The sequence below is a fragment of the Zeus faber genome (assembly GCF_960531495.2).
Source record: "Zeus faber genome assembly, chromosome: 1".
NCBI classification, from domain to species: Eukaryota; Metazoa; Chordata; class Actinopteri; order Zeiformes; family Zeidae; genus Zeus; species Zeus faber.
In genome coordinates, this window is record NC_137193.1 from 54,630,875 (window position 1) to 54,655,809 (window position 24,935).

The following is a 24,935-nucleotide window of genomic DNA, read 5'->3' on the forward strand; positions in this document are numbered from 1 at the left end:
TGGTTCGATGGTTTCTGTGTGCCAGACACTTTGACAGCCATTTTGTTCTAAACAAAAACAATAGGACTCCCACCCTTTGAGAGCGGGACCTCTCAAAAGGGGCCTTTAAAGAGTCTGGAATAATTTTCTTTACAAACTGTGAAACGAACAGAACCTTGGTTGTATCAGAGAAAGGACTATCCCTTGCTTTCATTTCAAAAGTCGCGTTTCCACCCAAAGTTCCTGGAACTTTTAGCCCCAGGAACTTTTTTCAAGGAACTAAAAGGCTCCTTCAGCCCATTGTTGTCTGCATTTCCACCAAGGTCTAAAGACCCGTAAAGATTATGCAAATGAGTCAGCTGACGTATGAAAAAAGTGACCGCTGTTTTTTTTTCACGTCATTTTTGCACGCGACTATACAGCAAACTGCTACTCCAGTCCTGCTGTGGAATCACAGCTACAGTACACACATCGGATTAAGTGTACGGAAAGGAGGCATTGTAATCACTACATACGTATTAAATATTGATTTCAATGTGCATGTTTTGTCATATTGTGTTCCTGCATAAGCATACATTTGCTTGACAGTCTATGCTGTCTATTATCTTCCAGCGGGCTAGTCGTTCCCATTCTTAAGTCATTGTTTACATATGACCGTAACCCTGACAGCGGACCCTGTGGGAGGATTGTGTTTCCTCGAGACAAAGATTAGCAGACCTTGGGGCACTGCAGCGCGTTCCCTTTTGGAATCGGTCTCGTAGTGAAGGTTGAAAGTAAGGGATAGATATCTGAGACGTCGGAAATACGTGCCTCGCATGTTCAAGGCAGGGGCAAGATAAGTAAGGGTTGCTCTGTTGAACTTGTGACCTTTTTGAAGTGTAAAAGGATTTTTGTAAATGCAAGTCTTGAGCAAAGTGCCTCTCCTGCCTGGCACAGATGTGCTGCTTGTTTCCTTTTTGGTCGGGTTTTCCACTTACCCGGCATGACCACATGACCAATTGCTGAGTCGGCAGGTTGGCTCTGGACGTATAGCAACTAATTCCTCAGTACTCAACCAGACTGTCCACACACAGCATTGCATTTCTGGTTATCTGTGATAATATTGTGCAAACTTGTTTAAAGGATATAGTAGTGTTTCATTTATTTAAAGATCCACCTTCCTGTCATAACATTAAATGCAACAAAATGTTTCCATTAAACAGGGAACCGCACGCCATGTGCGTCCAACCACGTTACGTGCCATCTATGGGAAAGACAAGGTGCAGAACGCCGTCCACTGCACCGATCTCCCTGAAGACGGCCTTTTAGAGGTAGGTGGTATTTCATTCACCAATGATGCACGTTCTCCTTTCCACCTACATCATTCTATGTCGTCATTCATGTGATTCTAGGAATAGAAGTTTCATTGATGGTCACTGAAGTCTTTGCACCATTTCAGCCAAGAACACAACATGCAGTTTTGCATTCTGAAGCTAGTCTTATGACTTCCCTCTGTGGGCCGGGCCGGCCAAACTTAGGGTTAGGAGAGAATGGCAGAGAAATTTCAACAAAACCATTGTTTTGCAGCGAGTGGGTCTGATCTATTAGGCGTCATTGTTCAGCCAAGCTCCTGATCTGTGGAGTGTGTGGACAAATGGCTCCTTGTTAATCATTAGCCTGTGACTGGCTGAGCTGCCATTCTCAGGGGGTAGTTCATAGTAGCCGGCAATGTCTTTTGCCCAGCAACATGCATAATCTATGAACCACCTTTAATATCTTAGACAACCCTACTCTCACGTAAAGCTTCATATATCGGGCATAATTGTTTTAGTATTCTGTGAGCAACACAATTCTCAACATGGTAGTCAAGCTCTCTGAAGCGACCAATCCACTGTAAGAGAATTAATGAAACCCTTCCCTTTCCTTTACAGGTGCAGTATTTCTTCAAGATCTTAGATGGTTAATGTCAAGTTAATGAATCTGTGTCTGTGTCATTTAGAGGCTGTTATTAGGAAATGGCTCATGAATGTATTTATTAAGACTTCACCACATGCTCATTTTTCTGTTTATTTGTTTCAGTATTCAGATTAAATAAAGTGACAAGAGTAGATGGACTCCTGACATGTGTTGTGATGTTGCACATTGACTTGAAGCACTGTTACACCAACTTAACATCCTATTACACAGGGTACTGCATTGCAATTTCTTTTGACCAGCGACTTTGGTATTACATTCATACATTACACTTTTTTGTGGAAAAAAAAATGTACAACTGCATAAATATAAAATTCTTCCACCATGGAAATGGCAAAAAACATTCAATAGAAAGTTACACCACATTGTGTGATGTATCCAGCAAAAAATAGATTTTAGAAGCACTGAGTTGCCGTGATTCCACAGAGATGACAGTCTTTCAAGCTGGACCCACAAAGCTTTACACTTTGAATTAAGAATAATCAGAAGTATGGATATTAAACAGAAAAAAAACATTGAATTAAGAAGAAGCAGGAGTATGTGTATCAAATGGAAAAAACAAACAAAAAACCTTGTCTTGACAGCTAAGGCAAACCAAAGAGTGTAGAAATGTATACTGCCACAATCAACTTAAATGACGAAACAAAGGAAAAAAAATTGACTCCTGGGAGTGCAGTTATTTACTTATACATGGGCCTAAAAGGTTCAGAGTACCATGCCAGTATTTCAGTTAGTAAGAGTACATAACACATCCACACGCCCACATAAGCTAACACGCTTGCACACAGAAAACGAGCACACGCACACACACCTTGGACCACTAAAGCTGAACGACATAAGACAACATGGCTTGGAAAGGCCTTTGTATGTGGCTAGACTACAGCACTGAACACTCCAAAAATATATAGAAACCACATTAGGAAGAAATACTTAAGGGACAGAAACACAGATCGCTACATATCAGTAGTGGAATTGCAATTTACAGTAATAGATTAACTTGTCCCATGGCTCAAGGAATATTTAATTTACAGTAGAATAAATATTGTGTATTGCTGCTACTCCTGTATTTCTAACCCTCAACATACACAGAAAAGCTAGTGTAAAGCACACAGATTAATTGTAGGTCTTGTATAGTATGAACATTGGTGTTTCAAGACTAGTCGTGTTTATTTGAGCACTTTTATTTCTCTAATTTGTCTTAGAATGGGGGTAGAGAGAGAGGTGCGGATCACAACTGAGGTCATAAAGAAATTGTAATCTTAACATCAAAGCGTCCTTGGTAGCGATCTTTCTCGCTATAGTCAATGTTTGCTCCGAAAGCTTTGCACTCGATGCGGAGCTCCTTGTTCAGGGTCAGGTTGGTAAATTGGATGGCCACTAAGGGCTGGAGGTACTGGGGGTGCAGCAGTTTGCCGTAATACGGGTAGTACTGCAGAGGGAATCCACCGCCGATGCCAAAGTAGTTGATCTCTCCAATTTTCCCCTCATCCTCTTCTCTCTGCAATTACAAGCGGTGTGTTTTCGATCGATTACAAAAAAAAAAAAAAAAGTATTTGTGCATTTTCCGACGCAGGAGTCGCGTTTTTGAATCACGCACGTAGAAACCGTTTTGTTCAACCCACCTTGTTAGTGCAGTGAATGGGGATCAGGTTGGGTTGTAATCTGGTCTGAACAGCTGTCGGCAGGGACTGATTGTTGTCTGGAGCCTTAAAAGAGAAACCATTTGATGAGCGATTTATGGAACATGTGATTGCCCCCTTTTAAACACCCGCTGGCTCTACACCTGCACTTTATGGCTATGAATGGTGCGAGCTGCCAGCTTTATTGATAAGATGAAGAAACTTGTTGGGTACTAACAAAGAGATTACATTTATGTCAAACATAACAATAGAATATCAATATCTTGTTCAGAAATTGAAATATCAACATTTTTCAAGTCTGACCAGATTTTATTTTTTCAGTCCCAATAACATTTGTTAAAACCCTTGATAACCTGCCATTACATTCACACAGATGTATTTTCTGATCAAATTAACTGTTTTGCATATAAAATATAAAAGTTTTTTGTTTTGATCCAACGTACTTTGAACCCTTCAATAAGGAAACAGCATGCCCAAAGTGAATCGAGGCTAAAGCCTCCGGTGAATTGAACCCCCCGTGAACGTCGATATCATTGACAATGGGCCGCACGTCGCTAGACCCACAAGCTGTTAAGTAGCAGAGTTAAAAAAAAAAAAAAAAAACCCAAGCTCACCCTCGGCCTGAAATTGACGATCCTGTTGAGTTTGACGATGAGGCACGGCTTTCCTGCCATGAAGCCGAAAGTGTCATCCGTCTCCCCCGAGCAGCTTCCCAGCCAGGACCTGCGGAAGCGGCAGGCTTTCCTCATGCCAGCGTCCGTCTCCAGGTCTCCACGGTTCCTGTACGTGTCGGGGACGTCTGGGGAAGCCACAGAAACATCACGTCAAAGAGAGAACGCAGACACAAACAACATACTTCAGTTCCATTCATATGTGAACACATTTCCGAATATTAGCCCTTCGAAAATATTAAAAAGACAGATGTAACAGACGTAATGCAGGATATAGATGCTACTCTAGCTTTATTATCCATGGGTTATCATCATTGGCGTTCATGAGTTCACCCTCATGTAACAGGACGAGCTGATGAAGCGGCGTCATTTTCAGCGACCATCATCCCACGTGCCCCACGAGGGACCGTCCGCCGTCTAAAACGACGTGCCCTAAACGGTTGGCTTTCATACTTGCCTCCGCAATCCTCGTAGTTCATTTCATTGAGCTGGCGGGCGGCGTCGTAGATTTCAAGGAAATCCCTCATGCTCTTGACGTACTTCTCAAAAGTCTCCGCCTTATTTACATTGTATGAGATTTCTGATTTTACAGAGCGCGGGGTGTGCGATAAACCTGTCGGAAGGAAAACAAGCACAAAAAAAAATACAGACCGTTATGTTGTTATTCTGTTTCCGCCCATTTTGAACTGTGGTTTTAAAATGTGCTCATTTTGTAAAAGTCAAACCGAACCTATTTGGATCATGTTTCCACGTGTATGGTCTCAACACAGCTCTGAATTTAAAAAACGCACGGCCATCTAGATTCAGTGAGGACAGGATGAAGAGACGCCACCGTGGGGTGGTTGGGATTTCCTCAGAGGGGATTTGTCAACTCCGTGGCAGTAATTTTCCACAGACCCCGTGCAGAAGGGCTCCGCGAGGCGTGGCACGGAGACAATGAGATGAGGAGGGAGCGGCGAGAGAGAGTACACACTCGCTCAACTCTGCCCAGGTTTCAGCCCTCGTTATGTAAAAACAAGTAAGAGCTGGGCCCGGCACGCGGAGCCAGGCGAAAAAGGCCGTTTGCATGTAGTCATTTTAATTTCACTCCCCGTCTCTGAGAAAGTTTACCAACCGCCCCCACCCCCACCCCTGCCCGCCCGCTCTCACGCGTGTCGTGCTCACAATGGAAACTTTTAGCCCCAGAGTGAGAGGCGGGACTCCAGCTCTGAGAGAGGGGAAAAAAAAAAAAAAAAAAAAACTCGCTGCCTTCTCCTTCCTTTATCAGGCCACCAATGGAAACTCACTTCAACTCAAAACACTCCACACCTACTTATGTCGTTACTTTGTTGGGCCAGTCTTTTGATAGTCAAGAGTTTACTGGGATGAAATGGCCGTCAGGCAAAACGGCAGGCGGACTAAGCCATGTGCAGGGAGCCAGTCACTCACAATGTGACTGCTGCTATAAATACCCCCAAGCTGAGCAAACAGGCATAGGTAAAACAAGGCACGGCCTTTGCGAACAGAAACCAGCCTGGCTTCGGCGTCGGCGTCACCACGACATGCCGCGGTGTCGAGCGTCTTTTCAGAGAGCCGGCGAGGAACCTCCAACGACGGGAGGAATCCACCCCGAGCGGAGTGAGCTGGAAGCCACATTGTTTCATTGTCCAAATCCCCTTTGTTAAACAAACGCGGCAGCGTGCGTAGTTAAAGCGCGCGTTAGTTGTTCAACAGTTCTCTGGGATCCTGAGCGGGGGGAACCGACGGGGCTGGGAGGAGTGAAGGACAAAATGGCTGAATCCATCTAAGGTCAGACAGGCTTCTAACGGCAGGAGCTGCTGTGTAGCTGCTCCGCAAGATATTACACCGACATCAACAGGATCCAAATGGCAATGACACAAAGGACACAACACAAATACATGTTTCCAATAATTCGTATTAACCGTCCTACTCCAAGCCAGTTATTTGGGCTACAATTTAAGTATTCAAAAAAATACGTCAATGTCCAAGTACACCACATTTTTTTTTATTTTTTTTTATTTTTTTATAATAATAAAGAATATTTACCTGGGGGAGCCACTCTGTCCTGGTAGGTGGGTTTGTAGTTACTTAATGTAAGCAGCAACGCCTGGATTGTCCCGATGAAAATCCCAGCCAGGCATCCATAGAAGATCAGGTAAAATAAGAATATTTTTACTGTGGAAAAACGGGAGAAAAACACTTCAGCTTCAGGATCAAAGACAAAACTCGGGACATGCCGGAATATTCGGCACAGGTCATGAATCATAGACACAAGGCCTTTATCTAACCGCAGTTAAAGCTTGTATCATAGAAATGTGTAACTGTGCTCTATTAAAATGATTAGCTTTGTCCTTTTCGGATTAAATGATCATTAAACAAATGACGTGCACCCATGTTAATGTGTCACTTTGGGACTTATTGAAATGCACATTTTAGCAAAGTGACGGAGGCAAATCTCTTTTGGAACAAGTGGTAACAACTAAAACCAAATCTCTAAATCCCTGCTGTCACAACAGTGTCATAGTGTCACATTTGGGTTTTTGCGAAAGAAGGTTTCCTCAAGAAAAACAAAACGTTACTTTATCATAGGATATCGATTATAATATCGATTCCCTCTTGAAGTCAGAAGCCGCCGAGCTGCAACAACACAACCCCACCTGTCCCTGGATCTATTCCATGATGGTTTTACTGAAGAACAGGCTTCACTGCATCAGTCTCTTTCAACTCAATATCTGACGACAAAACATCACACCTCTTTTAAAAGACAAAACTATACAATTCGGTGGCATGTCATTCAATGTCCGCCCGACGCACGCGCGCACACCACACACACACACAACCGCCAGGGATTTGAGGTTTTGTCGTACGTCATGTCAGTAAGTTGGGGGAGCATGGTGCCAAAACCTGCCTTTTAACACCTCGTTCCTGGAACTGAAATGGCCACGCTGCTTTGCACCCCAGGGAAATGTAAACCGTCCACAGCGCGACCGAGTGAGTCACAACTGGTTCCTGTTTGTGCCACGAGTCATTCCTGTTGGTGCCACCGCCACCATCATGGAGACCCTTCCCCCCCCCCTCCCCTCCCTCCTGCCGCCACAGCAGCTCTGGAATTAGTCTCACACTCTCTCTCTCCCTCTCTCTCGCTCTCTTGTTCTCTCTCTCTCTCTCTCTCTCTCTCTCTCTCTCTCTCTCTCTCTCTCTCTCTCGTGTTGTTTTTGTGGCTTCATTCACACTGTTTAAAACATCTAGCGCGGTGTCAGCCTATTTTGGCACATCTCCGGTGAGCCTCGAGTCCTGTTTCGCAAGAAGACTGTTGAGGACTTTTATGAGTTTCTGTTGTAAAAGGAAACGGGAGCTCTTTTCAGTTTCTCTCGGACAGGACTACAACTCGTTTTTTTGCCACCGATTCCTGCTTGACCTCATCCACGCGGTGGCAAACCCCTTGTTTGATATCACAACGTTAAAACAAGTTGTTGTTATGATGTTGTTATGATGCAGTGACTGTCGAGGAAACATGGGCCTCGCTTTCAAGACAACCTTCATGTCATTAGAGTCTTGAAAACAATCCGCGGTTGTTATGTTATGTTGTTATGTAACTCAGCGAATTGAAAGTTATAATCATCATCTTTCTGTTGTACTTAACTGTCGTGAAATGAACAAGATCGTAATTACGTTGAGTTTTGTATTTTAAATTGATGATAAGCCAACATGACAAGCACCGTGGGAATTTTTAATTCATAGTATGGGGTTCATTTTTTTGTAACTATCATAGTAACTTCTTACATGTCTCACTGCCCAACATAGTATCCAGCCTATAGTATTCTCGGCACAGTACACAGTCATCTTTATATGGGCTTGTTTTTTACTTTCACACTAATATCGTTGTTATGAAACAATTTAATAGTTTGAGTTCTTAAGTGGATCAACCAATACTAAGAAGTTGATTTGTTTATTATATACTTTGTGTTGACTGGGTCCATGTAGACCATGTTGCACAAGCGCCATTTTGAATTCACCACCATTACAACACCAACTACGGACACGGACGCCGCTATCAGCAGTCTAAAAAGCTTAAAAAGCTGTGTGTGATGTGCACTAGCGTGACCGCAGGACTCCAGTATCATCAGCCTCGATCGCGCACGCATGCACGGCGGGAGCAGGATGTCCTGGGTCAGAGATAATTTCGCTCTCAACCCGAGCGAGAGATACTCCCGCCAGAAGCGCTGACTTATCACTGTTATCTAATTGCCGAAATGCTCTTCGAAGAAAGGCCGAGGATTTGGGTCGCCCGTGCTACCTGCTGCCTAGCCTCACCCAAACGTCCGCCGCCTCAGGCTGCGCTCTTCCACGGACCCCAGAACGAAGGCATCCTAAGTTATTTTCGGTTAGCACGTGGGTAGAGATTGAATGTTGATTGCTGATTATTGCCACCGCATTACCGCTGCGTTCCATTTACCTCGAAAGTCGTCGGGAAAACCAAGATGGACGCCTCCACTACTGCGCTTGCTCTTTCTGAATACTGCCAACTACAGGACAAATATGGGTCCCAGGAATGGAGTGCTTCTCTGGGGTCCCGCGAACATGTACATGTTCACGTCCAAATCGACTTAATAAAAAACGACATTGTTAACCTCACAGCTGTTACTACAGCTTTCATATATTGTTTACGTGAGGAGCAGCCATCTTGGATTTTGAGGGGGGTTGGTGAGGGTCTTCCGGCTATCAGAGTCAGAAATTCGACTTCAGGAGGTGTTCCAGTTGAAATTGACTTCCTGGTTCAAGCCGAACGCAGCGTTAGTACGAGGAGTGAGAGCAGGTAAAGGCTATCTTTCGAGGACCCACTGTTTAAGCAGTAGCCATAACGTACGACACATTTCGCATTCACCATCCTCGGAAGGTCGACACGGTTCCTAGTCCCGGTCATTTTGGTCGGACGCGTCTGCTGGCTTTCCAACGGACGGCCACGCTGGCGGTTCGTACACCTGTTGGGGGGGGGGACGCTCAAACTGCATCTCCAATCTCCAAGTCCCCCCCGACCCCCCATATTCAGATGAATGACAACAAATCTTCCTGCCCAGAAAACAAAAGCCACCGCCGATGTGGGGAAAAACGTCCCCGGGGTCTCTTTGAATGGAGAACACGCCCAACCCACCCCCGACCGCCACACACCCCGTGTTCTCTCTGCGTTCCCTGTTTACACAAACAGGCCCGGCAGCCTCGCCGAATCACAAAAAAAGTCACAAATATCTTAGATAAGACGGCGCGCGCGGGCTGCACGCCGTGTGGAACAGGCAGGGAAGGGAAAAAACAAGGAGAGGGAAGGGGACGAGAATGTCGCCCGGCAATATCAGAGCTTTTTTTCGGCGCCGCCGGACCTCACCGATACTCTACGTAACGCGGCGTTACGGATCCATATCGGTGAGGTCACGTAAGCAAGAGGAGCGAGAACGACCGGCGGCAGAGGCGATGGTGACCGCCGAGCTGGAATTGAGTGGTAAAAATGAAGACCGATGCCCCCCCCCCCCTTTTCCCGCCCCCCCCCCCCCCCCCCCCACGTGAGAAGAACCGACAAATAAAAAGAAAGGTTAGTGATGGAGATGAGATGCTCTTCGGATCACAGCATCCCCAGCTTACGTCAAACAGCCAGTGTCCTATCAGGGCGTCCTATCAATAATTTACCATATATATATATATTCTTTTTACAGGTTTAGACGTTGCAGAGGCGCGCACGCGCACACACACACGCAAATAAATAAAAAACAAATGCGAGGCAGCAAACCTTCCCAAACGTTTGCAGACGAGGACAGGCAACCTTCACTGTGCAACCCCATTTGTTGGGGGGGGGGGGCACACAAATAATAACGCTTCCCTTTCTTTTCTTTTCTTTTCGTTGTCGTCTTATTATATAACTACTGGGTCCACGGGTGACATAACAACCGAACCTGTAGGTGACTATGTGGTGGGGAAACACGTTTCTTGAACTGTCCTTCAAAATGACCTTAATTGAGGAAGAGGCGTTTTTTTCTCCCCCACCCCCCGGACGTCAAATCAATGAACCAATGAACTGCCATTTTATTTCGTTAACTACCGTAACATAGTACAGCGGGTGGGGGGGGGGGGGGGGGGGGGGGAGAAAACCAAACGTGGTTCATCTTTAATCGCTGCGTGCAGCCTTCCATTCAGTAGACTAATAACCCCACCCCAACAGTCTTATCCGAAATAATATCATAAACCGTGTCACTTGTAACAAATGTTGAGCCTTTCCCCCCCCGGTGTTCCTGGGTCAGATCGAGGAGTTATTCAATCCGTGGGATCAGTCCCACTCGGGCCTACGCGCGCGCGCGCAGACACGCGCCGGTCTCTCGCGAGTGCGGCGCCACAAACGCGCGCGCGCACGCACACACACACACACACACACACACACACACACACACACACACACACACACACACACACACACACACACACACACACACACACACGTTGAAAATCACGAGTCACGACGCGGCGCGTGGAGAGCGGCGCGGGCTCTAACAGGTGCCGCTTCAGCCAGGAAACGGCGGCGCGGCGCCGCTCCGCTCCCCGCCGGCCGCCCCCGCTGCGCTTTACCGTCCGTACAGCCCGGCGCCCGGTGAAATCAACTCGCCAGCTACTCACACCAACTGCCGCCGGTTCGTCCCAGAAATTCCCTCTTCTCCGAGTTCCACACGAAGCTGTTCCAGCCGCCGTCGCTTTCTTTGGCCGACATGTTTCTTCTCTAACCCTGGCGTTTCCCCTTTTCGTATGAATGCGAGAGCTGCGGTCCGGAGGGTCCTCCTCGTACGGAAAGACGTAAAAAGAACCTCGTCGTGCTCGGCTCCACCTCTTGTACCCCACACAATTTATCTCTTATGCGACTGACTCCGCCCGCAAACTCTAGTTATAAGTTGCCCCACTCCCCCCGAGGAGTGGGGGCAGGCGCCAGCAAATCACAAGTATTCACCCGCTTTACGTAACAAGGGTCCAATGGAGGGTCTGAGGTAGGTTTGAGGGGATACAGCCTGTAGCAACTGGAGCTTCGCCGCCTAAAGATTAAAGATAGACAATCTCTGTTATATTGAACCCACTGTGCTATAACAGGATAATATTATTGTAGTTAGATAGTGAAGTAGCCTTTCATGTGTTCATTGATTGGCGTCCGAAAAAAAAAAAAGGATCTTTCTCAATTAAGATCCTACCGGAGCCGCCGTAGTACAGCAGGATAATATTGTTGTAGTTGGGGTTAGGTCAGTTCATTGATGGGTGTCCGAAAAAAAATAAAAATAAAAAGTTTGCGAATTCGGGTCATTTTGTACAACAGCTTGTAGATTCGGTTGTCGTCTCCCCTCTATCCGGTTTCCATTAGTGTTCGCAATAAGATTTTAGATTCGATCTTAGTTCCCCCAACAAAAAGGATAAATGTCTTTCAATATGCTTTATCTGTCTGTATGACTAGTCTCAGACTCAAGATGTCTAAACCTATCAAAAACATAGGTAATTCCTGCCAAATGTTGATAGGGAACACTCCGGCTATAACGTGGTTTCATTTCCACCACAGGGGCTGGGTTTAGGGTGATGCTGATGATCCAAAGAGCTGCTCAATCAAAGGTTTTTTTGTTTTTTTTCCTCAAATCAGGGGCAAATATCAGCCGCAACATTAAAACCACTGACAGGTGACGTGAATACCATTGCTCATCGCGTTCCAATGCCACCTGTCAAGGAGCGGGATATATCTGAGTGACTGACAACAAATAGTGATGGCGAGACGACTGGGTCAGAGCATCGTCAAAACGACAGGTCTTGAGGGGTGTTCCCTGTGTGCTGTGGTTAGTACCTACCAAAAGTGGTCCAAGGAAGGACAACCGGTGGACCGGCGACATGGGCGCCCATGGGCTCATCGATGTGCGTGGGGAGCAAAGGCTAGCCCGTCTGGTCCGATCCCACAGAAGAGCCACTGGAGCACAAATTTTCCGAAAAAGTTAATGCTGCTACGATAGAAAGGTGTCTTGAATCTTGAATCTTGAAGGTGTCAGAACACACAGTGCATCACAGCTTGCTGCGTATGGGGCTGCGTAGCTGCAGAGCACCGTCAGAGTGCCCATGCTGACCCCTGTCCACAGCTTAAAGCTCCTACAATGGGCATGTAGGCGTCAGAACTGGACCATGGAGCAATGGAAGAAGGTGGCCTGGTCTGAATCACGTTTTCCTTTACATCATGTGGATGGCTGGGGTGCATGTGAGCCGTTTACCTGGGGAGGAGATGGCACAACTTTGGCAAGAAATCAAGCTCGCGGAGGCAGTGTGATGCTCTGGGCAATGTTCTGCTGGGAACCTTGGGTCGTGGCATTCAAGTGGATGTTACTTTGCAAGGAGCCGCCTACCTAAACATTGGTTATGAGTCAGAGCTGTTTTGGCAGAAAGAGGGGGACCTGCACAATATTAGGCAGGTGGTTTTAATGGTTTTATTGTTGTGCTATTACATGCTACCCCTCCCAGGTTTCGTGCCACATACATACCAAACATCTCAAAACGACTGGTTCCATCCTGACAGGTGTGCTATTTGTTTGTGGAAAGATTCTGCCAACTGTTAACAAAATAATCCAGTCGCCATGGAAACAAATGTAGAAATATTGGTCCCACCCACCAGTAGCTGAGCGTTTGGGGGAGCTGCCGTCAGTGTATGCACACACACAGCACACGTTTACAAATTCACAAGGAATTGTTTAGTTGAAATGACGCTACTACCATGGCTGCCATGCATTATGACGCCAATTTGAAAACTTTGTCCGTTGAGAGGGCAACTTAAGCATAGGTCGCATAGCTTGGGGGTGTCCGATCTATTGTCATATCGATATATCGCGTTTAGATATTGTCTGGGGTTTTGGTTATCGTAAGGTATAGTGTACTTTTTTCTAAAACACAATTTGCTGAACTTCATAGTATTCTAGCAATTGACCACATTATATTCACAACATTAATAATTGTCAAGTACTGTGCATGAGAGCACTTACATTTGTCCCCAAAATATCAGAAATATTGTGATATTTGATTTTGTCAATGTTCCCCCAGCTCTAATACACACAATTCAAATCAGTTGGCAATTTACAAAAATATTACAAAAAATAGACAAGACTCATTCATATACACTTATAGTGTAGATGTAGAATAGTCTGTGGTCTATGAGAGGGTCTGGTTGCAAAATACTGGCAATCGCCACAGGATGTCCATTAAAACACAAGAACACAAGAAGAGGATTCCTTCTTTATTCATATGTGTGTGCATGTACTGTACTGTGTGTACACTCTGCTTTGGCGTACACAGATGGGTTCTTCGTCGTCTTCTTCTGCTTGTGTTTTAACCGCAGTTTGCATCCGATTGTAATGTTGAAGAGGGCGCTCTTCCGTTACTAAATCCTGTGTGTGCATGTGTGCGTGTGTAACTGACGGCAGCTCCTCTTGCTCCTTCCTCCTCACCGTGTCGAGGGGTTTGTATGGTCCTTTTTGCGGCGTCTTGCGTCCTTTCTGTGGAAGTTTGTTTCGTTTCTTGGCCCATTTCCGGTCTTCTTCTTGGGATGTCCTTGGATCCAATCACACTGCTTTATAGGGGGAGAGTTGTGACATCACAAAGGCATCACAAGATGATGCCCCCGGTAGCTGCGGCAAACCTGGGGGTAGGGCTATGTGGGGAATTCCCCTAATATATGTACATGTGCTTCCATGATGACTGAACCTCCTCACCGCACCCCAATCTCCGACACTGGTCGGATCATTTTCAACACCGCCACATTTCAGTGACCCCCAAATGTTCGTAATACATTTGTCAAAAACAGCTATAGCAGTCCGTTGTTCGGCACTTTCAGTAACATAGTTGTGCACATGACATTACTTTAATTTGAAAACCATTTAATTAATCTAATACACTGTGGTTGATTGGGAGCCCCAAAGAGTCAGGGAAGGGCTACAACTGTGTAATTACTCTTAGTCATTGGAAGATTTGGTTTAACGTTTATATTCCTGCCAACAATAGAAATCCACTTGTTGCCTGGACAATATGTAGAGGCAATTTTCTTAGCCACAACACCATTTAAATTTTTATCCATATATTTATTTTCCTCGTTTCCTCGATCCTCGTTGATAATAAAAAAAATAAAAAATACAATTCCCTTTAAATAAAAAAAATGAAATTTAATAAAATCCATTTGATGATTAAATTAATTAGTTCTTGAAAGGAGAGCAAATTCCAGACAGGATTATCCTATGTGAATGTACTCCGACAAAAGTGCCAGTGGTTGCAGCCTTTTTCAGCTGAAACAACCATCTGTTATGTACTGTATATTTACCATCTCAGAGCCATCTTGTATGAGCCTTTTTACAAATAAAATGTATTATTGTTTTAACAGGGCCTGGAAAACTTGACATTTGAACCGCTTACTTGCAAAAGCCCTTCCAGGGAAGGCCTGTACACTTTGCTTCCCAACTTTCAAACAACACATGTGGATCATCTGAGCGTATTCTCTGACCCGGGGCCATTATGGGTTAGCTCCCTGCCTGATTCTTGACCTGACCCAGTATACCGAGGCACAGGTGGGTAAGCAGCACTCAAAGTGGGACCAAATGAAGAATCCAAATCCCCCTCCATCTCATATAGCTATTGGCTTTATAAACACAGCATAAAACACATGGCATAAAACATAGTGAAGCAATGCAAATTTGCTGGAAAATCACATTTAAAAGAGGTATCACTATGGTGTAAGATTTCAGTAAAATCAACCAAATCAGGATGTACATGGAGGGTTTATTAAGGTGACCATTTGTAAGTTTAAAAGCTATTCAAAATGTAGAATTATATATATATATATATACACACAGTATATATATATTTACAGTATATACTGTGTGTGTGTATATATAAATATATATATATATATATATATATATATATATATATATATTGTTATATTGTTATATTGTTATATTGTTATATTGTTATGTTTATAGGATAGTATCGTGTCTGGTTGGGGTTTTGAACTAGTTTATATAATTCTGTTATTCTCTTTTGCACATTTGACAAAAACACTCAATAGACAATTAGAGGGTGAGGCGGCCCATGGAGCAAGGCCTATTTGTCAGTGCAGTGTGCTGATGAAGGGTATGCCCTCAAGGGTGGATGGGGTCAGCTACAGTTAGAATTCCAAGGCTAAATCAATAAGTCCTTCTAATGACAGTCACACGTTACATTATTTCACTACTATTATCAAGGAATCTAATGGAGACTGGAGCTTTTCGGAGGATGCAAAAAAATGCATCTTGTATTTTGAAAAATAAATGTATTTATTTATTTAGTGACATTAATGGTACATAAAATAATTCTGATGTAAAATATCACAGACAGGGACAGGAAATTTGAGCTACTGCGTCAGGCCCCTATAATGAGTCTGCTTGTAAGTATTCCCTACTTTCTTTTCACAGATGGTGTCCCCTACCTTAGATCTTCCCAGGCTCTATGTTGGAACTGCAATATTTGATTTACAATAAAGGCGGAGCAACATGGTGCCACTGTGGTTGTACTGTATGGAATCTGAAGGTCGTGTTGTAATGCTGCCTTGGTAGAAACAACATAGACCTATTGCACACTGCTACAGGAATTGCTTCTTTCAAAAGCATTCAACTCAATCTAAACAATAATTATAATTTAAAAAAAAAAATATATATATATATATATATATACATTAGTTTCATCCAGGTTCAAACAAAAACATCTATACTGTACATCTTAACAGAATCTTAGCTTCGTTATTCCCTATTCACCAACGATTGAGGAGGGAATGTCAAACACTTACAGGTGGTTACAGTTTGCAATGGGACTGTCTTTGCAAGAACATTCATCAGTTCATCAAATTGACAAAGCAGTTGTCTATGAAAACAAGTTGTGAGCACCAAACTGTGTGAATGAAAACCCATGGGTACAAAAAAAGCCTCGTATTAAGTTGTGAAGTGTGTAGGTAGCACGTCCATCTGGTCTGCAGCCTTTATATTATTATTTATTTTCCAGCAGAGATATTGGCTTTAGGATTAGAGGGAAGATTTGATATGCGATATTAGTTGTGAAAATGGGTATCTTATATGAGAACAAGGCCACGGTGTATGATTATTCAAATGCATTTTTTTTTCCCATTAAAGCATTCTAACTTACTTTATTTTGTGAAATTGCATTTTTTGTTTGACTTTTCCCTCGAGCAATCAAATAACTCTGAACTTTTATCATTTCACGAAGGAGCTAGAGCCTCGAGTGAAGTTAAGGCATCGATATATATAGCCCCCCCCCCCCAAGAAAATGAGATCAGTGAAGTGGGTATCATGTCCAGTGAAATGGCTCGGGCAGGATTACGGTCCAGGCGATCATTCCTGCGCTCCAATCATCACCACTGTCAGTCTGGCTTATTGTTATTTCTACGCTATGCCAGCCACAGCCTCAGACACGTCCTCCAACAAACTATGATGCATTGTTCTAATGAGGTTATAGCCTAAAGCAAAGCCATTTGTTTCTGTATAAGTTATTTTTGCAGACTTTTGGCCGACCTCTTTATTTCATCAGTGAAGCACGATTAAACAGCGAAAGTCTTCTGGGACAATGGACGTTGCTGACAGAGAGGCTTTGAAGTCCTCACAGTGGCAGTTGCATTGCTCGCATACCAGGAATCACTGCAGTGTTATTCAATAACGATTGGTGTCTGATATGTCTTGGATAAATTAGTTCTGATACCATGTTTTCATAAAAGAACGCCTTTTTCACTCTGTCTTGAGTGTGTCAGTGTTTTTTGCCCCCTGCAGTGGAAAGTGTCCCGGATTCATAATATAATGCACAGTGAATAAAAAACAACATCCTTTATTCTGGTTCTTTCTCTTGCCCGGGAAAGAACTTTATATTATCATGATAAACTTTTATTTGTGGTCCCAATGACCAAAATGATTATTGGACACAATAACCATATGTAGTAAAAAAAAACCTGGTTGCTGATGGTGCGGCGCAATATATACCAATATTCAGTGATGTCTGAATATTGGAATAATTGTGATGTTTATATTGGCATAACTAATATTTAAACGGTTAATAAACAATATTTTGGGGTGTAGCATTTGTGAATTTTTGTCAGTTTATGTATTTTAGATGGAAGCAGTGGAAACACTATTGCATTACAATTATTCAGCTGTCGAAGATCTGTACATATATAAATTGATCTTGAAAACAGGTACACCTTTACTTGGCAAGACCTTGACGTTGAACAGACTTCAGTTCAACTTTCTGACAACCAACTTACATACTTCATACTTTTCTGTTCATTTCAAACCAGGCTCTATCTTTTTTTTGCATTCAGTGAGGATGCCGAACTGTAAGGAAAGATAAATTGACAGTTGTAGGTTTTAAAAGGATGAATGCCATATTCAGAATTTGTTTCTTCCTGTAATTATTCTGGCAGGCAGTGGGACGGATAATTGAACGCTGTGCTGTTATGCAGAAAGTTGTCAGCTGTACAGGAGATTTCTGACTGTGGCCGTCTCTCCGCCTGGTCGCCTCTGAGGGCTGCTCCTGAACCCTGAACCCATTCTGACCACAAGGAAAATGAAAGTCTGTTTTGTTGCATTTGTTGCATTCTATAGAGGGGTCACCATAATGCATAAACCCAGTAAGAACCCAGCAAGAACAATTCCCTTGCTGATTACATGGTGAGTAAACAACCTTAAATTGCAATGCCTTGATACATTTATCTTCCCTAGGCTCATGCTAGAGTACGATCAGAACATATTTACTTATAGGCATGTAGTTTGTTAGGGCAGGGATTAACTGTACTTTTGTGAGAGTGAGCGACAGGTTAGACTGAATGTAGAACACTATCTTGTCTGGGTGTTTACTTAGCTTTATTATATATATATAATTCTACATTACGCTACAAAAGAATGCTGGTTTGCCTGAAACTCATCTCATATTAAATTAATATGTCCTCAACGACACGTCCTCAACAGCAAAATAATATACAATGGTAAAGATTGAGATATGTTTAAGGCTTTTGGTTTTGCCGCTCTGTCATATACAGCATGTCACATATGACATATTACAGTCAAATAAAGCAATACTTATCAAGCCCTAGATTTCCAAAACGCCAACAGCATTGCTCTAAATAGAGATTTTTAAATAGAAATTAGTCTATAAATACCTTACTGTTCTGCTCCATTTTGACTTTTGTGGAACTCCTCATGCAGTGACCCACACACCCTTCCTGAACATGTGGTGTTACATATTTTTAGACTCTTTGAGGATCATTTATCAAATGGAATCGATGTAAAAGCAGAGTTGGATTTCAAATCGATTTCTACCTCACTCACCAAATGGCGTTGTTTGGCTCCTCTTATTAAGTTAGTGGTAGGCTGTAGCTCTTATTGCATGTGTCATTCATCTATTTCATTTGGAGGGAACAGTTTGTGAAACAAAATTGCAAGATACAAACGACTGGGTAAGTAATCTGAAATCTGGCATTTGTTTGTTACAGTAAGAAACAAAAAACAATCAGCGTTTGTCAAAAGTCTTATCTGGGATTACATGAATTTACTGTGCTGTTGATGTAACGATGATGATTGAAAAGGATGGGAGCAGGTAGGTAATGTAATGGTAATGGTAGGTAATGAGGTAGCTATGCAATAAACTAATAGGTAGTCCATAAAAACATTATTAAAGAGCATACAAAACATTAAGAATGCAAATCTGTTTTTGCACGTGCACATGTTTGTAGGATTGGCCGTTAATGTTTGTGTGCCTGACAAATAGAAACGTATTGGAAAGATATTAGTGAATATGTCTTTTTTGTCTTTCATGCATTTTTTTCCAATTAATTGTCCAATGACATTCACAACTATATGTGTATAAACTTAAATGACGTGTGTAGTTGCGTAACAATTGGTCTATCATCAAAAATGCAAGTTAATACAAATATTTGATTTGCATTGCGTGGAGGTTCTGAAGTGTCTTCTGTTAAGGTGCACTCCTTGTCTGTAATAGGATTCTCTGAAGATACTGTCTTCAGAGTCCACCTTAAAATTACAAGTGAGGCCCAATTTGGCATTTTCTTGTGAGAAGCAAATTACACATCTTCTCTTGCTATACAACATCTGGGCAATAAAGCGCTGCAGCTGTGCTGGAGCCGGGCAGACGACACTTGGTGTAGAAGCTCGGACCTCGCTGAGATGAACCCCGGCTATATTTTGTGGGCTCTGCCTCTGCTGGCGACAGTGGCAGCTCAGCCTCACTACATGCATGAGATGCCGTGGGTGAACGCTTTCCGGCAGGGCTTCAACTTCCAGTGCCCCCACGGAGAGGCCTTGGTGGCCATCAGGAGCTACTTCAGCGAGAAGGAAGGCTCAGATCGCTTATGGACCTTCGAGTGCCAGCGCACCCCTGAGGCCTGGGGGGAGCCCTCCGACTGCTGGTGGGACGACCTCAACCGTGCTGGGCTGGAGTGGTGCGTTCTTGATATATGATTGATATGAAGATGTACACGTATAGAATTGTGATCATTTCCATATCTACTTTCTGTGATATAATGTTTCTCAAAATCTTTTGGAAAGTTTTCAAGACCTTTTGCCCTCAAATAGGGAATTATATTGCACATATTAAATGCATTTGGAAAGCCAAAATTTTATCAGGATTCATTTTTTCCTTGGGCAGATATCTATAGCTTGGCAGGATTTGAAGATAAAAGGACTCAGTGATTATACTTCAATGATTTCAAACTCAGCCCCAGAGATTTCTCTTCAGTTTGAATGGTGATACAACCGATAACTGAACTGAAGTGAAAGCTTGAATAATACGTACGAGGATATGGACTGTGATAAAAGCTTAAGTAATTATAGCGTGCATGGGAAGGAAGTGATAAAAAGTAAAATACACACAGGATTAAGAAGTATTTCTATGAATATGTTTCAATATTCCCGTAGATATGTTTAAGTATAAATCCCAGTTATTGTTATTCTTGGATTCGTTCATTTCAGATATGTGTGGAAACCACATTGGACCAGGAGTTAAACCAGAGGATTTCAAAAATAATCCCCTGACACATTGGAAACACATTGAGAGGAACATTTCTGAGCCATTTGGAAAGAGACGATTATTCCCAAGAACAGCTGGATGAAGCACATGAAATTCTTCTGCGCTTAGATCAATCAAAACCCACGTATAATTGATTATTGAACACTACAGTACATGACGGGTTGTTTAAGATTCCCCGAAAATGTGCTTAAAAAAAAAAATCATGTTTTTTTTTCTCTGAGATGTACTAAGTATTCAAGTACTGAAAGTTCACTAATACCACACAACACACAACACAGGAGAAGAATTAGCTAGTGACGCTGTTGCAATAACAGAGCCACCACCCATGTAGGGCTGGCCTACACACAGATGGGACACCTCCGGACCTCATTCGGAATATTAAAGCAGAAACATCTGCCACCAATACATTACATGCACTTGGTATTTTAATAGAGTGATTTGGAGAAAAACAGTTGACGCATGCCACGTTTTCTTGTTCTTTTTTTTTTTTTTTTTTTTACCAATAAATAAAAGCACATCTGATGCGTGGCAAGTCGTGCAAAACCATTTTCGAACAATGTTTCCCATAGACGCAATGTGGAGCGCACATGTTCTGCATTAACCTTGTGAGGCAACAGGTGTGTGCTGTTTACTTTCATAAAAGTGGAATTCAATTCCCTGTTTATCCCTCAGAGTTAAACAGGATATCTCCCAAGAACAAGCCAAATAGGACAATAACATCTTGCCCTCTGAGATCCTCATAATCAAAGCTCAAACACGACATGTTTATACCCTGGAAAAGATAAATGTAAAGGTTCCCAGTGAGCAATAGCGCTGTGGCACAATGGAAGCTGTATTATCTCAATATGACAATAGATGCAGTGTTTCTCCATTATTTTTTTTCATTGCAATTTCTCACGCACGGGTTTTCACTGAGTTATACATTGAAAGTTGTTGAATGTGAATAACACGCGGTGTGTGTCAACAGCCTACTCTTTCAACAAAACAAACTATACTTTTTTTTTTATACATTTGTATTTATAAATTGATTTATGTTGTGGGTGTCCAAAATTGCCATGTGTGCTTTCAATTGACTCTTTCTGGCAACATGACTTCCTCCAGTGGTGAAGCATCATCCAAGAGGCTGTTGTCATAAGTCTTTAGAGATTCCCATCTGCATTTTAATGTTCAGGCAATTTCCTGATGATTTTTATAATCCCAATGATCCCAAATCACACATTTCCAAAGTTTAGCATTAAAAAAGAAGTTGCAGGGAATCCAAGAGTTTTAAAGTTTGTATGGGATGTGTTTGTCACGCCTTAAGTGGTACATACGTTGCATTCCTGGCTTACTTGCAAGTGTAATTTTACAAATTAAGAATGTCACCACTTTATATAACAAGATAAGATATGATAATACTTTAAAAAAATCCATCTGGGAAGTTCAGGGCTGTGGTTAAACCTCAAAAAGTGAACATAGTGTACAATGTAGACATGGTCATGCATTCTGCATTATCAGTGTTAGTTTAGCTGTTTAAATCATGTCTCATTACACCAGCTATTGAAGAAGCTTAAATTTCATTCATACATTTCTTTTTTCAAGGTTAACATTTGGAAAACAGTGCCGTGATGCAGCCTCACTCCTTTGTTGCAGGATTGTTTGAATGCCCGAGTTCCCTCCTCCACGCCAAACCAGTGAATCAATGGTGCTGCTGCAGGCCTCCGAGCCACAGTTGCCTCTCATTATCATAGCTGTCCATTTGAATTGCTCTCTGTCTGAGGCATGCCTCTGCTGGGAAAGGCCTGACCTATCCTTATTGGCTAAAAGGCCGTAGGCTATGCCCATGTTGCCATGACAAAAGTCTGTATATCCCGGTGCCCTGCCGCTCAGGGCTGGTATTCTTGAATTTGTTGTGATGACAACTAATTGTATGGGCCCCAAACACGCCAATGTTTCCATCAAATGACAGAGAATCAACTCTGACACAGGTAACTTGCTGCACGCCGTTGTGCTTCAAAGATCTTAATAGAGGCACATTTTCATTGAGTAGCAATACTCTTTGTTTGTTTGTGGTAAATTAACCTGTATGTTTGTAATAATTCTATCGTCTCCTCACAGGACCTCAACGTGCACCAGCAATGGGCTGGTGGCAGGAGTGCAAAGCAAGTACTTTGAAGCAGTTCTTGACCGCGAATGGCAGTTTTACTGCTGCCGCTACAAACGCCGCTGCCCGTATTCCTGCATGTACGTTACCACTAATGGACCAGTCATTTATCATGCTATGACGACATAATGAAACAGCACCCTGCCTCATTAACAGGAAGACCAGCGACGTGCCTGAATTCCACAGAGAGGAGGGGGAGGTGGTCATTCCCAGTTATGGCTATTTCTTCCGCGGTGCTCAGACCACGTTTAGCGGAGTGCTCAGGTTTGTTGGCGAGGTTTATCTTTGCCTTTTCCCTCCCGGGTCTGAATTCACAATACACAATATATTGCCAGATCAAGCATGGAATCCGAGTAGAACTGCCCCACAATAACATACAAATATTACAATGGTAACATTCCTTGTTTTTATTTCTTCACAGGGATCGGCAGTGGAAATACATCATGTGCAGAATGACAGATTTCGACTGTGAATTTGAGAATCTGTAGATTTTTTAATATCTCAGCAACACCTCACCATTACCTACACCATTAAAAGTATAGCTTGTATACCGATGCATCTCTTTTTATTACATTTATAGGGTCATTTATCTTTTGGGTCGACAACAAAGTTCATGTTTTTTTTATACTTACTTTTGGTAACCGTATAAACTTGTTATTCATTTGACAATTCAATGCATGTAACCTCTCCCTAAGTAACTGAGTGCACCTAACCCATACAATGAAAACCTTTATATGCTTTCAATATCGCTTGTGTCTCTTATTTTTGACATACACATTAAAAATTACTATAGCGTACTACAACAACAATGTCATGTTTAATAAAACTCACATTTTAAAAGCTTGTTTTCTTAAGCTCAAATGAGTTGTAGAAATATATTGGCTGTACTATTAAATACCTGTTGTACTGTTACCCTGAATCTCTCCTACATCTCACTTGGCTTATTTTAATGTGTGCCTCAGTAACTACCGTAAACAACACCACAGTGCTGTGAGTCAATACTTTACTCAATACTATTAAGTTGCACGTGTTGAGGACAACAGTATATTTCGTAGTAGTCGATTATCTGGGCATCTGAAAAAAAAGTTGAAAGCTCAGATTAAATATAAGATAAAGCCAGCCACCAAACATAACCCCATCAAGGTATCCAACATGTCTCACAGCTTAAAGACGGTTGTTGCAGTGGGAAGCTCCAGATGTGAATGTGAACCCGTGCAAGTAGGGAACAGCTGCAAAAATAACTCAGCAAAGGTACACTGGCACACTAATGCAGCTTCTACGCACCATCACCTGTAAGACACTTGGTTATTGCCGTTTAATTACTCTGATGGTGATCTTCTTCCTTCCTGCCTCCAGATTGTGAAACCATCCATTCTGAGGTTAATGCACTGAGCTGGTTCTGGGCCAGTCAGCTCTACGCACCGTCTTGAAAAGAACTGGGGATCGGGCCAGTGGCTCTCAGTGCTGTTTGTTTGTTTGGCAACTGCTGTCTTGGGGCAGGGAGCCAAAGGCCACAGCATGACACCGCTGTCCCCAGAGCCGGAGGCCGATGGCAAGCCACACGCCAGCAGCAGCTGCCGGCGCAGACAGACCTACGGTCGGGCCAGACAAATACACTACTGTTTCTACGGAATGGGATTGGTTGTAATCAAAGCCTGGGGGAGGAGCCACAAAGCAATTAAAGTCTCTTAACTACAATAATTTTGAGACCATGTAGTCAGCAGTTAAAGGTTAAGTGTCAATTGATGCCAACCGTCCTCCTTTGCTACTTCTGATTAAGCCTGAAACTATTTCAAACAAAACACAATATTGATGATCAGTTTTGTTTGTGGATAAGAATTATGATTCAATATTTTAACACTCTTTATGACAAAAAATAAACCCGACTTAAATGAAACAATTATTTACTTAAATTAGGTTTAAACCCACTTAATTATATGAAAAACATGATTTGTCAAAAAACAACAAAAAAAACAACCCAAAAACACAGAGTATGAAATATAACAAAGCATCTCTGCATGGCAGTGGTGCAGCAGTCACCCTCTAAAACTCAATGCAGTTAGACATTATCAAAAGAAAATGTATTTTACTACTTCAACATCATTGTAATTCCTATTGCTATCCAATGTATGCCTATTAACTAACCCGAACCCTGCTTGCTATCGTGAATTGGAACTCGGAGCCTCCATATGGACAGTAATAGATCCAGAACCAAAACAACACCGCTGCTACAAACAGAGGAAGCTCCTCCGTGCCAGGCCCTCCTTTTGGTTTCAGCCCAGCACCGAGCTGAGCCAGTGAGCACATTAGATCGCCGTGGCTTTACAGCCATCTTTGATGTTCGTGTACACTGAGGTAAAAGCATGGTTTAAGTAAGCGGTCATGGAAACGATTAAACAGCTATCGTCACCTTGGAAAAACGATCGTATAAGC

At 42.8% G+C, this 24,935-nt stretch overlaps 3 protein-coding genes across 3 annotated transcripts in view; 2 read left to right on the plus strand and 1 right to left on the minus strand.

The window, feature by feature from the left end:
- The window catches only part of nme7 (NME/NM23 family member 7), a 29,467-nt gene extending 27,395 nt beyond the window's left edge, over window positions 1-2,072 (plus strand). The window contains exons 11-12 of the mRNA XM_080009659.1: window positions 1,182-1,289; window positions 1,890-2,072. Of these exons, the coding sequence (XP_079865785.1) occupies window positions 1,182-1,289; window positions 1,890-1,922 (141 nt within the window). The 3' untranslated portion in view covers window positions 1,923-2,072. The remainder of the gene's footprint in view (window positions 1-1,181; window positions 1,290-1,889) is intronic.
- Window positions 2,012-11,119, minus strand: atp1b1a (ATPase Na+/K+ transporting subunit beta 1a). Its single transcript, XM_080009710.1, has 6 exons — window positions 10,901-11,119; window positions 6,290-6,418; window positions 4,701-4,856; window positions 4,187-4,371; window positions 3,555-3,638; window positions 2,012-3,430 (listed from the first exon to the last, which is right to left on the minus strand). The coding sequence occupies exons 1-6, from the start codon at window positions 10,989-10,991 to the stop codon at window positions 3,173-3,175; spliced, it is 903 nt and encodes a 300-aa protein (XP_079865836.1). The 5' UTR covers window positions 10,992-11,119; the 3' UTR covers window positions 2,012-3,172.
- An 8,307-nt stretch (window positions 11,120-19,426) lies between these two features.
- Window positions 19,427-23,414, plus strand: dpt (dermatopontin). The gene is made up of 4 exons (XM_080009735.1): window positions 19,427-19,772; window positions 22,457-22,582; window positions 22,659-22,766; window positions 22,924-23,414. The coding sequence occupies exons 1-4, from the start codon at window positions 19,498-19,500 to the stop codon at window positions 22,988-22,990; spliced, it is 576 nt and encodes a 191-aa protein (XP_079865861.1). The 5' UTR covers window positions 19,427-19,497; the 3' UTR covers window positions 22,991-23,414.
- The last annotated feature ends 1,521 nt before the right edge of the window (window positions 23,415-24,935 follow it).